At 37.9% G+C, this 13,220-nt stretch overlaps 1 protein-coding gene across 1 annotated transcript; it reads right to left on the bottom strand.

Moving 5' to 3' along the window:
* Nucleotides 1-3,851: 3,851 nt before the first annotated feature.
* On the bottom strand, nucleotides 3,852-8,085 carry LOC146370062 (uncharacterized). The gene is made up of 5 exons (XM_084911120.1): nucleotides 7,869-8,085; nucleotides 6,328-7,350; nucleotides 5,930-6,085; nucleotides 5,539-5,631; nucleotides 3,852-5,105 (listed from the first exon to the last, which is right to left on the bottom strand). The coding sequence occupies exons 2-5, from the start codon at nucleotides 7,342-7,344 to the stop codon at nucleotides 4,782-4,784; spliced, it is 1,590 nt and encodes a 529-aa protein (XP_084767246.1). The 5' UTR covers nucleotides 7,345-7,350; nucleotides 7,869-8,085; the 3' UTR covers nucleotides 3,852-4,781.
* Nucleotides 8,086-13,220: the final 5,135 nt, after the last annotated feature.

Genomic DNA, 13,220 nt, shown 5'->3' on the forward strand with positions numbered 1-13,220 from the left:
AGTCAAAACACACTTACTACTAGTACATAAAAACAAGCTAACTTCTCCGGATGCTCCGTGTAACTCACGCACCACCGCCCTCTCTCCTCGCACTCTCCTTTTTTCTCTTTTTCCTTCTCCACCCTGTGTTACCTTCACAGACCTTATCCCCGTAGGAAATTACATTTCTCACAAACAATTCACAAGAAAAGAAAGATAACTTATTTTAAACAATGCAAACATGTTTTTAATCATTTGACATGAACTTTTACCTTTTTAATATACAAGAAAATTGAAATAAATGAACTCTTTGATATTTATATTCTTAGACTTCACTTATCTTTTACTATTTATGCATCTTTTTAACCCGGGTTACACCAGTCTTCTTGCAAAAGTAGAGTCACATTCTTTTAATGTAACTCTGAGGTGTAAAATGATAGTAGTTAAAACCAAGGTTAAAAATGAGTGTTTCTATGTCAAATCTGGAGGTGTTACAATGGAAACATTAACTCTTGACCTCTTAACTCTGAACTCCTACAGGGGCTATGACACCAATAGAGTAAATTCACAGACTCCGCCCCCAGCACCATAGGCTCCAATCAAAGCTGAAGTGAAGCCGTTTCAGAACATTTTGCTCTACATATTTGAGTTGTTTGCCATGCTTGGTAAGTCATTTTTCAAAGATTGTTTCAATTATTATTATTAGCTTTTACTTCTGTGGCTCTTTGGAGTTGAGACAAAGCTGTGTGAAAGGCATTAGCCATGTTGCTCTGTGATAGCATAATATTCTGTTTTAGCTAGCTAAATACTACAGCCTTGAACAAAAGCTTGCATGTGAATTTTCAGTCAGATTTTTGGTCAAATACACCTAAAACAATGTCTAGAATGTGAAATGTTGGTATAATGGTGCTACTTGAAGCCTGAAAATGATCTCCCATAAAAAAAAAACCCAGAGCAAACAGCAGTAGCAGATGTCCTGACCTGGTTCTACGTTAGCATTTAGATCCCTCCATAGTTTTGTGCACACGGTTTAGGTAAAAATGAAAAAGGTTGAGGTTTTACATTTAGTTCAGTTTTACCTGTTGTCTGTGTCCTTGTCTTTTGGGGAAATTACTTTACACAAGTAATGGCTCAAAAAGGATTCCTTTTTTTTACTGTGCTGCAATTGATTTGTGCCATTAATTAGTGTCAACAAATTTTTATTCAATCTCCACATAGGATATGCTGTGACTATGAAGATGGAATATGGGGGAGAGCAGAAGTGCGTTGAAGTTCCACAAAGGGATGAATGAAGGACATGCATATTGTATTGAAGAAATAAGTGATGAGAATGCTGTTATTTGCATTTACCAGCTCACCTATGTCGGACCTTTTGATAAACAAAATTCTAATGAAAGCGAGAACATGTACACTGTTACATCTTTCAGAAAATGTTTTGAAATTGTGGTGCACAGTTCAGAATAAATGTTTTTCAAAAACCATTGCATCTTTTTAATAAATGTTTATTTCCAAAGGAATTTCTAGAAGTTCAGAACAGTAAAATTTCCACTTTTTAGAATTAATTAGAAGATAACTCTTATGTAGTTAAACTGAAATACTCTTTGAGAGTTAATATAAAAACTCTTAACACCTAGCTAGCATTAGTAAGTGTTAAATTATCAACTCCAGATAGATTTGGTGTGTAACACTAAATCAGAGTTAACGTACCAACTCTCCAAAAAGAGTTAAATTAGCACTCTCTAGTGTGGACCCATATAGACACTTTAATAGTGTTGAAATCAAATCCGACAGTGTTAATTTTTCACATGCTGGATTTGCTGTGTACACAGCAAAAATGCCAGTGTTGATTTTTCAGTGTTAGTAGAATTCAACAGAGTTCCGAGTTAGTTCAACACTTAATCGAGTTAAAATAACACATCGGGAGTTGATTCCTGAAAAGTGTAAGTGTGGATTTTAGTCATTACTGCATTTTAACACTGTGGGTGTTAAATTAGACCACACCTTCATTTCCTGTGGAGCTTCGCATTTCAGAATCTTCGGTCGCCATTTTTTCTTGCTGCTGCGGTAAGTTTTATTCAGTTAAATATTAAGTTTTAGAGTGATGTTAGAACAAGTAACATGATAACTAGTAAAAGAAATTTTATATCAGTATTTATATCAAAATACATCATCTTTAAGTGTCATATTTGAATTTTAACTGTTTTTGTTAAGCTAGACTACTGCTAGCTAGAACTCTGCAAAGTACCAGTTACTTTCCTAATATTCATTTATCATAATCTGGCTATTGGCAGACTGTAATGAATATTACTTGTTAATATATGTCACAGTTTTTATTAAATGCCTTTTATTTATTTTCGAATTAAACTGCCAAAGCCTTAGGGTTAGTGGTCTCAAACTCGCGGCCCAGAGGCCACTCGCGGCCCACGTCAGGTGAGGTGAAGAAGTATAATGCAATTTGGCCCTTAAAGTGACTTTTTTTTTGTCATTAGCCAAAAATGATTTAATATGAAGGCAATAAGGGCAGAGTGTTACGGGCCCTCATGGGCAGCGTAGTCTGTGCTGCAGGGAGAACGTGGAACTGCCCCTCCCGTTGTGTGTTTGAGCGCGAGAGAGGGAGAAAGTAAGAGCTGTTACCGAGGAGAAATGGAAGAAGGAAGCATGTAAATATAATAATAACCACTGTCGCCAAAATGAGTGCCTGGTTGTAAGAAAGCTGTTAAGACTCGACTGTACACTGTGTTCGCTGACAGTAAAGCTACAAGCCCGACAACCTGACGTATTGGCCAGAGGTGTCTTTACCACGGTTCAGAGCCGCGGACCTGGCCGAGGTAACAAGAGAGTACAAACATGTGGAGGGATTGGCTTTGTTAGCTCAGTGAGAGTCAAAAACTAATGTGTACACTTATTTCTGCATTTTTATTTTGTTAAATATGAACAAAATTACAGCAGAAGTGCTGCAAAGGGTCTGACCAGAAAGAGAGGACCATTGTGTTCATTTGGTAGTTCAATTAAAGGTTAGTTAAGAGGGAGAGGGGGGGGAATGCATTCATATTTGCAGTTTTGTCTTGTTATACAATATTTGAAATTTAAAAACGAACAAACCAAACGCTACATTGTCAGGAATGTTTGTGGGTGTTTTCTTTGTGGTTTCTGTTTTTTGGAAGTAGCCCTCCAATGAGATGACAGCTCATTTAAGTTTGAGACCCTGCCTTAGGTGAACTAGGATGCTTAAGGGTAACCTGAGAGTATTTTTACACTATAATGGCCCCTACATCTAGTAAATTGTGGGAATTTCATTATAGTGCGCATTTCTGTAGCCAGTAGGTATTTTTTTTATTTATTTATTTATTATTTTAGATTTAAATTTTTTCGTGGTAAATTAAGCATTTTCTAGTCTAAAAATGAATAACAGGGTTATATTAGGGTTTGTTAGAGAGTGGGGAGGGTTTTATGGCTTAAAATATATAAAAATAATAAAATAGAAATATGGTTTCTACTAACCCCTGCGATAATTGAGAGAATACTGTATTGCAGTCATGTTACACAGCTTGCACTACTTAAAAATGGACCAAGGATTTTTTTTCTTAACAAAATTAATTTTAACTCAGTCTAAAGGGACTAGACATGCTAGATATTTTGCAAAGAAATGGTGTTATATACTGGACTTTATTTTACTCTTGGAAGGTGGTGATATACTCTTTGCAACTTGTGTTCAAATGTGAGGCCGTTGTCAGGTGATAAATGCAAGGAAGAGGCACTCAACTGACATGAAACATGTCAAAGACAACACACTGAAAAAAGAAAATAGTTGAACCAACTTAATTGAATTATTTCAATTGGTAACACCAAATTTAATTAAGTTCTTTGAAATGAAGTTAATACATTAGATTAACACAACTGATTTAAGTTACATGTACTTAATAAATTAATTGTTGTCAAATAAACATTTTGCATTAATCCAACTTAAAATTAAGACATTTCAACTTAAAGTTTTCAGTTTTTCCAACCCAATAATTTGCATAACCCAAAAGTAAAATATTGCTCTTTGCTAACCTAATAATGTGGTTTAGTGTAAATTACTTTTTGTAGTGACTCTAAAATGAAATTTTAGTTTGTTTAATAAAGCTTAAATCAAAATTTTAAGTTGGCTGAAAATATTTTTCAAAAATTCAAAATCCAATTTTTTTTTTTTAATGCTTTATTGTATAAATGTAATAAAGTATTACCTTTATGGCAACCAACACAGCTTTTGGTCAAACACATTACACATTTGTCCTTTTTAAAACACATATGCACAAAATGCAAGTAACGCTTAGTAGGACCACAAAGTTGTCATCAAAGTGTAAAGTGCAACACAGTATTACACAAATATCAATCTCAACACATATAGTGTCAACTATGAAAAAGTGCCCCAAGAGTATACAGAAACTTCTCTTCAGCTATAGCCAATGAATAAATATCTGAACAGTGTAGCTGACCAATGGGGATGAAAAAATATAAACACTCCTTTAGAGTTTTAGAATGTCACAACAGTTTGTTGTATAACTGAGCACATCAAACCTGAAATGCAACCTTTCCCTTGAAACGAAGGCAAATATGTCTGAAAAAAAAATTAAAAAATAAATAAAAATACCATACAAAGTATGTATAAAAGCACATTAAATTGGGGTTTGAGGTCTCTTGGAGCATAAAAAAGGCCCAACATCCAAAAGAGACTACATATTTTACATGCTATATGTCCAAACACAGTTGTTCCTTCGCATTATGGCACAAGGCCATTTGTTGGTCATTGTTCTGTGCCATTACTGGGAGCTTTGAAGTTTGATATACAGATTTTGGACTTTGGGGGACATCTTGTGCTGATCAAGCTGCATGAAGATTTTTTGGAGCACTTCAAAAGTGAAGCGAAAGGGTTTTGGATAAGCTAGGTTGAGTGCATAGATCAAACCTAGAAGCAGGGCACAAGCTGAGGCAACCGAAGTTAGTTCATGCAACACTTCCACACCCTCAATGACAATGCCAATGTCTTCAGGTGGCTCCTGCAGTCCCTCCCCCTCCTTCCGAATCACATACACTGCCATGGTGACCTCCTCCAGGTCCCTCCGAACATCATCTGCTCCACAGTCCTACAGAGGGGTACAAGACACAAACACAAATCATCATTAGCCTCACTTCTTACTGTGATTAAGTGTTTGGGTGATGTACCAATATGTGTTATGTGCTGGGCTATTTCTTGGCTGGGTGTCATCACACACCAGAAACAGCAGAGAGAGGTGTATCAATCTGACTCTAATCAAATTGTAAGCAAGAAAGATAAGATTTCCCAACATGTCAAACTATTCCTTTGAACTTGAATAATCAAGTAAGCCCGTCTTACTTAAAACAAAGTCAATCCAATATGTAATGTGTTGTTGCTGGGAATTACATAATGTCCAATATGGTCATGATAATAAATACATGTCAGCAATCCAACTATGGTTCACGTGTTATGTTTGTTCTAACAGTTAACTTTTTTTGTGTCCCTTTGACAAGATGTGCTGACAAACTGTTGAAACTTACAAGGTATTCCTTGATCAGGCCATCTGCATCTTCTCCCAGGAAGATGGTGAGGGCTTTCAGCACACATTCCCTCCGATGATTAATGTCCACAGTCTAGAACAACAAATGTTGATTAATTTTAAACTCTAAATTTCATAAGACAGACATCCTTACTCTTATTGCTTAACTTACATGTACTTTATTTAAAAACAGTAATTCACAAGCCCAGAGATTCATTACAGAAAGAAAAGGGGATGAGTTCAGTGGTGTATTTTTTGAGTCGCTAAAAACATTCATGCATATGAAAGCCATGATTAGCATTGGCCTGCCCATATTGTCTTTATGAAGGATTCAGATATATTTTGACAGCCCTCTTAGTTACGAAGTATCTTGTTTGATGGTACAGATTTACCTGGTCCAATGAGTCCATGATGTTCGCAATCTTTTGGCGTGTTGCTCCTCCTTTGGCACGTATGACTTTGATCAGCTGACTTGAGTGCATGTCTAACTGGGCCATGAACTTCCACTCAAGAGGAACAGCCATGAGCCTCTGGAACTCTGTATTTATCTAAAAACAAAACACAAATGACAGTAGATATTGTATTATGGAACAAAATGCTGAAACTGATTGTATGCCAAAATGTCTATATCCCAAAAAGTATAACATATATGGGAATTCAAAATGTAAATTCTTTCATTAAGTTCAGTGTTATAAAATCTCAACCACATCAAGTTATGACCGATTCATGAAAGTTAACTGCAATAAATCCTGAAGCATACAGACTTCGATCACTTCAGTTCCATTCTTACCTCTTTCTGTGTGAAGAGTGCAGGCCATCTGTCCTTCAGTTCCTGAATGCTTGGTTCGTGGTTTACCACCTCATGTCGTCTGTAGTCAAACGTGTTAGCCATTTTGTCTGCAATGACCCTTTCATTGTCCCTTATCCCGATCTCTGTCAGAAGTTCTAGTCTCACTTTTTCCATGCTGTCCAGAGTCTCACCAGTAGGAAAGGATGGATAAAAGTTAGCTTCAGAACGTTTTGGCTTCTTCACTTTTTTAGCAGGGAAAGCATCTGTAGTAGCTTTAGATTTCAGTGAGTTTACACACAGCTCTGGACACCCCTGTAATTTGAGCTGGGTCCTGTAGTTTGCCATTTTGTACTTCAGTTGTTGTTTCCAACCGTAGCAGCCATTGAATGATCCAGGTTCTTTCAAACATGGGTGCTTTTTGATAAGGGCCTCTGCAGCTGCGCAGAAATGTGCATCCTCTGGATAGGCCTTGTAACGGTAAATTTCTTCTGCAACTCTTTTCAGGATATCAGACAGCATTCGGGCGCTTAAAGTCAACATTTTTTGGCTCACACGGTACTCAGTATTCCCCCTCTCTAGCTGTAGCTCTGTGTCATATGAAAATTGGGGAATTGCAAAGTCTTCTGGCCACTGTTGTGTTCGAGATGACATAGATTCAGGGGATGAGAGGATAATTGTGTCATTTGATGCCACCGAAATACCGTCATCAGACTCAAATGAAAGAGACAGAGACGAAGTGGACTGATCGGCACTGATCAAAGGTGGATTTGTTTGCTGGTGGATCACTTTGATTGTCCCCAAATTCCGAAGTTCGGTGGTAGAATTCAGATTGAAGAAGTCGTTGCCAAAGTCTTGGTCCATGTATTGCAGTCTGAAGTTACCTTTTAACCCAAAGGTAGTCTTTATCGTGCTTAGAAGGTCTTCAAGTGACTCTGGGATGCCATTTGGAAGAGTCAGCTTTTCAATGTTGTTCTCTCCTAAAATCACCTTCAGTCTTGCAGGTGTTGAACCAGCCATGGTGGTCTGAGAACAAAGCACAAGCACAGTTAGTGAGGATCAACATGTAAACCACTGACATTTCCAATTAGGAGAATTTAATGTCAAACTAGAGGAAAAGAGAGAAGGCAAAGAGAGGAGGAAAGGGGAGGAGAAAATGAAGAGGAGAGGTGGAGATCAGCTGAGGCAGCGAGGAGAGAAGGCAAACCGAAGAGGAGAGGGGAGGAGAAGAGAGATGGCGAGAATATGGGAGACATTGAAGAGAAGGAGAGGAGGTGAGGAGAATATAGGAGACAACAAGGAGAGGAAAGAAGAAAAAGAGAAGAGAAGCAGAAGGGGGGAGAGCATAGGATTAGCATTCACTGACTGGAATCCAGCAACCTGCATTAAAAAAATGACATAATTGATGAATTGCCAATGACATCATCACACCACTTTGGCTTGCAGTATAAAATAAATATGTTCTGAGAACACATTAATATTGTATGGGTCTGGGTTTGGTTTTCCCACTTAAGAAAATACTTTATCATATCTTGAGGCCTCACCCTTTAAACATGGACATATCTTTTCAAGGTGACAAGACGCATCCCTCTAATTTTGTAGTCTGCCAGTGGGTAGGTATCATGCAGTTCTTGTGGCTCAACAAGTTCCACTTCTTTGCTTGGTGATGTTTTGAGATCATAAGCTCTGTAGTGTTCCATATACCATCCGCTAAGCTTTTTCAGAATGAAGATTAGTTTGTCCTGCAGTATCACCATTTGGATGATTTCACCAACTCTGGCAGTCCTCCCAGTGAGCCGTGGATCAAGATCATCCCACACTTGTAGATTAGTCCATTATATGCTACACTTTTAGCCAAGCACACATAGTCCATATCTGGAGACTTCTGTCTCAGTGCATTTGAGATGTCCTTGTTAAGAACATCAATGTGAACAGTGGAAACATCTGTTACTTCCAGTGGGGGTTTGGCAAAGCTAATTGCATGCAAATGATATGCAATCTGATACTGATGTCTCTGTGAAAGGGAAAGAAGTACATTTTTGAAGCATCTGATGTTCCTTGCAACTCTTTTAAAAAAACTATGCTTTGCTTCGAATCGCATAGTCCATAGTGCAACCAGTGGCCCAAACTTACGGATCAAGTATGGATAATGTTCCAAGTAGTGGTGCTTTGGTTTAAGATTAACATCTGGGAAAACCTCTTGAAACTTGATTCTGTGCTCGGAGATCTTAAAACCAAGATATGCAATGGAGTCCTCAGTATGAACAGGACTGACAACAAGATCAACAATGTCCTTCAAGTCTGTTAAGATGTGCCAAGCAGGCTCCTCACAGGGTACACTCTGCCCAACGAACAAAGGCAAAAATCTGGTAAGACTCCAGTTCTCGTGTGCATTCCCTCCTACACTTTTTTTGGATGCAAAACAGAGCCACAGGATGAGGTCGATTTGTTTTGTCAGCCCACTTAAAGTTGAAAGATGATATTGCTTCATTCAATGTACATAATGTGAAATACTTTTTTTTTGATTAACAAATTGAGGCAAAGCGCAAGTTCAAAAGGAACAATTCCCTCAAAAAGATCATGTACAACATCAGGTGGAAACCCAGTGGTAACATCAAAATGTGAGAGGTGCTTTGACAAAATACACTTTGATTTCACACCATAATAACTGGGCCATTTGTTTTCCTCAATAATTCGTAAATGATCTGCATGAATGTCTTTTGTTCTTAAAGTAAAGACTTCACTTCTGACTTCAATAGTCTGGAACTCTGATGTTTCTGCAGTGCAAAATCTACATACGTATGTCCCTGAGAAATTTTCAAAGAATCCAGCAATACTGTGTGCACCAAGGTTGTCGGCAACAACACACTGAACAGTGCCTTTTACTATTCTGCCCAACTTTGACAGAAATATCCCACTCTGTTCCAAAATTACAAGATCATTAATTACAGGTTTTAACACTTTCTCATACCCATAGCACTTCAGATCATTACTTTTGATTAAAGCAGCCAAATAGATTGAGGTTAAAGCAGAATTACAGCCTGGTGGCAAATTACCCAAAACCCAGTACAATCCACAAATTTTATGCTTCCTCCGTGATGTACCAAGGGGATTACATATTTCGAATTCATCAATGTATAATATCAATGAAATGCTTTCCTGCTTGGACAACAGTCCATTTTCATGGAAGAAGTCACCATCGAAGATAGTTTTGTAGTGCACAGAAGTTTTTTGAGGCTGATTATCTACAGTATTCAAATTAACAGCCTGATCCAAGATTGTCTGGCAGTCAAGAATATGCTGCAAAGACTTTAAAATTGAAATATATTGGAATGACTTGTTATTTTTTCGGTCAAGTATATATTCCACTGGTTCCACTACTTTAAAGTGGCTCTTATAGTATGCTTTTCATCTCCAAGGACTGGAAAGTGGACCTTTATCTCCAATTGCTTTTTTTACAGGGTTTGTCTCACAGAGTACACTGGCTAGCTTTTCAACAACTGACTGGTCAAATTGGCATCCGTTGTCTTGTAATACTTGGCTAATAGTCTTTTGGGTAATCGCCACAGAAGCAGAACCAATCAAATAGTTTAACTCCTGCAAAAGCTCATCTACAGCTGCATTAGACACAAGAAAGATGTGTTCCAACTTAAGGAGCACTGAAGCAATTTTAAGCTCAATATCCTTCTCTAAGTTTTCAGAATACCCATTGTCAAAAGCAGAATTTAAATTTACATCATTCTCTATAATTTCCACATCTGAAATATCACTGGCAACACTGGCACAAGATTCATCAACAGAACTTATTCCAGGCTTAAATGTGTTCACTGTACCAGAGTGTTTTCTGTATTTATGACTTTTGAAGTTCTCATAGACATTGGTTTTATATTCACAGTTTTGGAACACACATGTTACAGTCTCCTTATTTTTAAGATGCTGATAGATATGTTGAAAATATTCTCTTTCTGTGGAGAGTTGATTATGGCCACAAATATGGCAAGTGAATGTGGACGCAGCTTTGGAGACTGCTTGTTGGGCAGGGTGATTTCTTGATAGATGGCTCAGTAGGGCGTTCCAAGTCTTGAACTTACATGCACAATTTAAATAAGTGCATGGATATGAGTGGCCTCGTCCGTAATGCCTATGAATCAGTTTGTAGTGTTTGAGCAATTCAGATCTTTTTGTTAATGTTGTCCCACAGTCCTTGCATCTCCACATGAAGCATAGCACTGGAGAAACAAAGAGACACGCTTTACTGGGTGTATATAAATAATTTGAGAAAACACAGAGGGAGAGTTGGGCAATATTACAATATATCAATATGGTGATATGAGACTAGATCTCATCTCAGCTTTTTGCCACATTGCCCAACACAAAGCGAATCATTTAAACACAAAATGTATTCATCAAATGTAGCCAGCCCTCTCTAATTAGATTTTAAAGGGATAAGTTCAAAACAAAAGTTTAAAAACCAAAACCCAAATGCCCATAGGTACATTTTTTTTTTTTTTTTTTGCAATTGTTTTATATATAAAGCCGATTCCTGTTCAGTGTAAAACTGAATTAAGTTTAAGTCATGTACATTGAAAGCAATGCAAGCGGCAGTAAATGCATGCTTCCTGGAGCCACCACAGCTAAACTTTACCTCCTACATCACCCGTGGCCGTGACCGCATGAACTATTCGCGCCGACAGGCATACTGCGAACAACCACTCGTGTATAAATGCGCGCGCCCGAAGTAACGTAGTCTGAAGAGAACCGCGGCCCAGCTTGCCGCTATAATATGCTAATGCTAATGAATAACTAACAGTAAGCCAACACCGACACACTGCATGAATACACAACTTTAAGCTAGCATTACGATATTAAAACAAGAGAGTACCGCCGGCAACCTACTAACTTAACCTACATGTCCAAGCACAAACTACCAACAGGTCTGACATTTCGCTAATGTTAGCAGGGCTGAATGATAGCGGTTTGGTCAGGTCAGTTTACTAAACACTTAACAAACTTAACAATACAGTTGGAATATTTTTATATCTAATATATTAAAATATGTGTTCTACATTTGACTTACCTTCAAGGACTATGGAAAAAGTAATATCTTCGTTACCTTATTGACCAAATTGTTCACGAGGTCCTGCCTGCAGCCAAGTGCCTCTCAAATTGTTGTTCTCAACCGCAGGTAGAAAATTCTGGAGAAGGCGGAGACGTCATGACATCAGACGCACTGCGTCACGAGAAACCTAATTGATGCAGGTTGACTCTAATGAGAATAGCAGGTTACATGTGTACTGAGGGAACAACACGTAATAACAAGTTGATACACTCCACAAATGTAGACTGGCTCCACTAAAGCAGAAATCTTAATGAAACTCACTCTGAACTTTACGTAACTTCAACTACTGCTGAAATACACTTTTTAGAGTGCATGAAGGTGACATTTCAACATAGGCAAAAAGTGGTTCAAGAACCTGCCACAGCTTCTACTGTCCTGGACCTTTTTCCAAGATTTCTGGATACACCTGGCTTGGTAAGGCATAAAATGATTTAATGACCGCTTTGTGGTTCCTTTGTTTGTTTTCTTGTTAAAGTGTTGTTTCTGTTGTTACACTTTGTGTTTAAGATTGACCAAGACTTCACAATGCTGTTTGTTGGGGAGGAAGTGTCTGGTAAGTTCTTTGCAAAGTGGCCAACATTCTTCAAGCCAAGGATCATCAAAGATTGCAAAAATCTGTCTCAGAGTACAGAATTGGATGAGCTGCTCATTTCTGCACAGCGTTACTCTGACGAGGCTGGTAAGTGTAAGTTGGAAATGGTAGATTTTGCATGCCTTTACAGCATTTGCTTAATTCCCACAACACACTATATCACTGGACCATACTGGTAAACCTTTACTACAAATTGGAATACAGCTGTCCATTTTCTAAATCACATTGGGTTTCTGTTCATTTCTGTATGGTATGAAAACAAGCTTACAAACATGTTAAACCTGAAATGACATTTAATGTAGTTTGAACACAAAAAAAGTTACATAATCTTACTATTGTTATGACTCGATATGTACTTGGCCAGAAGATTTCAAGTCTCCAGGAATGAATTTTTATACCAAGGCACTGGTAAACTGCCTTATTTAAAAAATTATCAGGTGTCTAAAATGTCATCATGGTATTACATAACGTGGAAAAAATGGCTGCTGGGGTCCTTTAAATGACAGTAATTGTGATGATCTTAATTCCTATTCTGTAGTTTGGGACTGCGAGGCGGCTGCCATCTTTTGCTGTTCACTTGTTACCTCCAACATCTAAGGGAAGGACGTCTTCAAAGATTAGCACATCAGATGCTGCTCATCACCTGATGAAATTCATCAAGGTATGATTTTTAGAATTATATATTTCTCTTTTGATGAGAACAGATGCAAATTATCAAGGGCTGATATTTTAAGATGGCAAGGTGATCCAACCTGCAGCAGATGTATCTATCCCAGACAGGCTTGGTGTTGCAGGACTGACATGTCATTGTTTCTATTAAAACTAAATGTACACATTGAAACAAAAATAATTGCGCGCGCGGAGTGAAACATTTTAATATTGTCATAATTTCAGGCAGCAATGCCTCAACATCAGATTATCAATTTTGTTTAATGTGAATCACTTGGTTTCTTTCTCTCCCTCAGGTGGGAAGTAGCACGGAGGCTTTTCTTAAGGCTGGCCCCACTCAGCCATTCGTCCTGTGTGTTGGAGAAAGAAAGAACATCATCCAGAGTTTCTACCCAAAGTTTCTACATTGTCCTAGATCAAAAGGTCATTCCCTGTGTGACACAGATGGGAGATGCAGGTTTTGACAAGGCAAAACTTTTCAAGGCTCATTTTTTATTTGCCGTGTCCTTTGATAAG

Source organism: Perissodus microlepis, chromosome 17, assembly GCF_051167445.1.
Source record: "Perissodus microlepis isolate ML-2025 ecotype Zambia chromosome 17, ASM5116744v1, whole genome shotgun sequence".
Lineage (NCBI taxonomy): Eukaryota > Metazoa > Chordata > Actinopteri > Cichliformes > Cichlidae > Perissodus > Perissodus microlepis.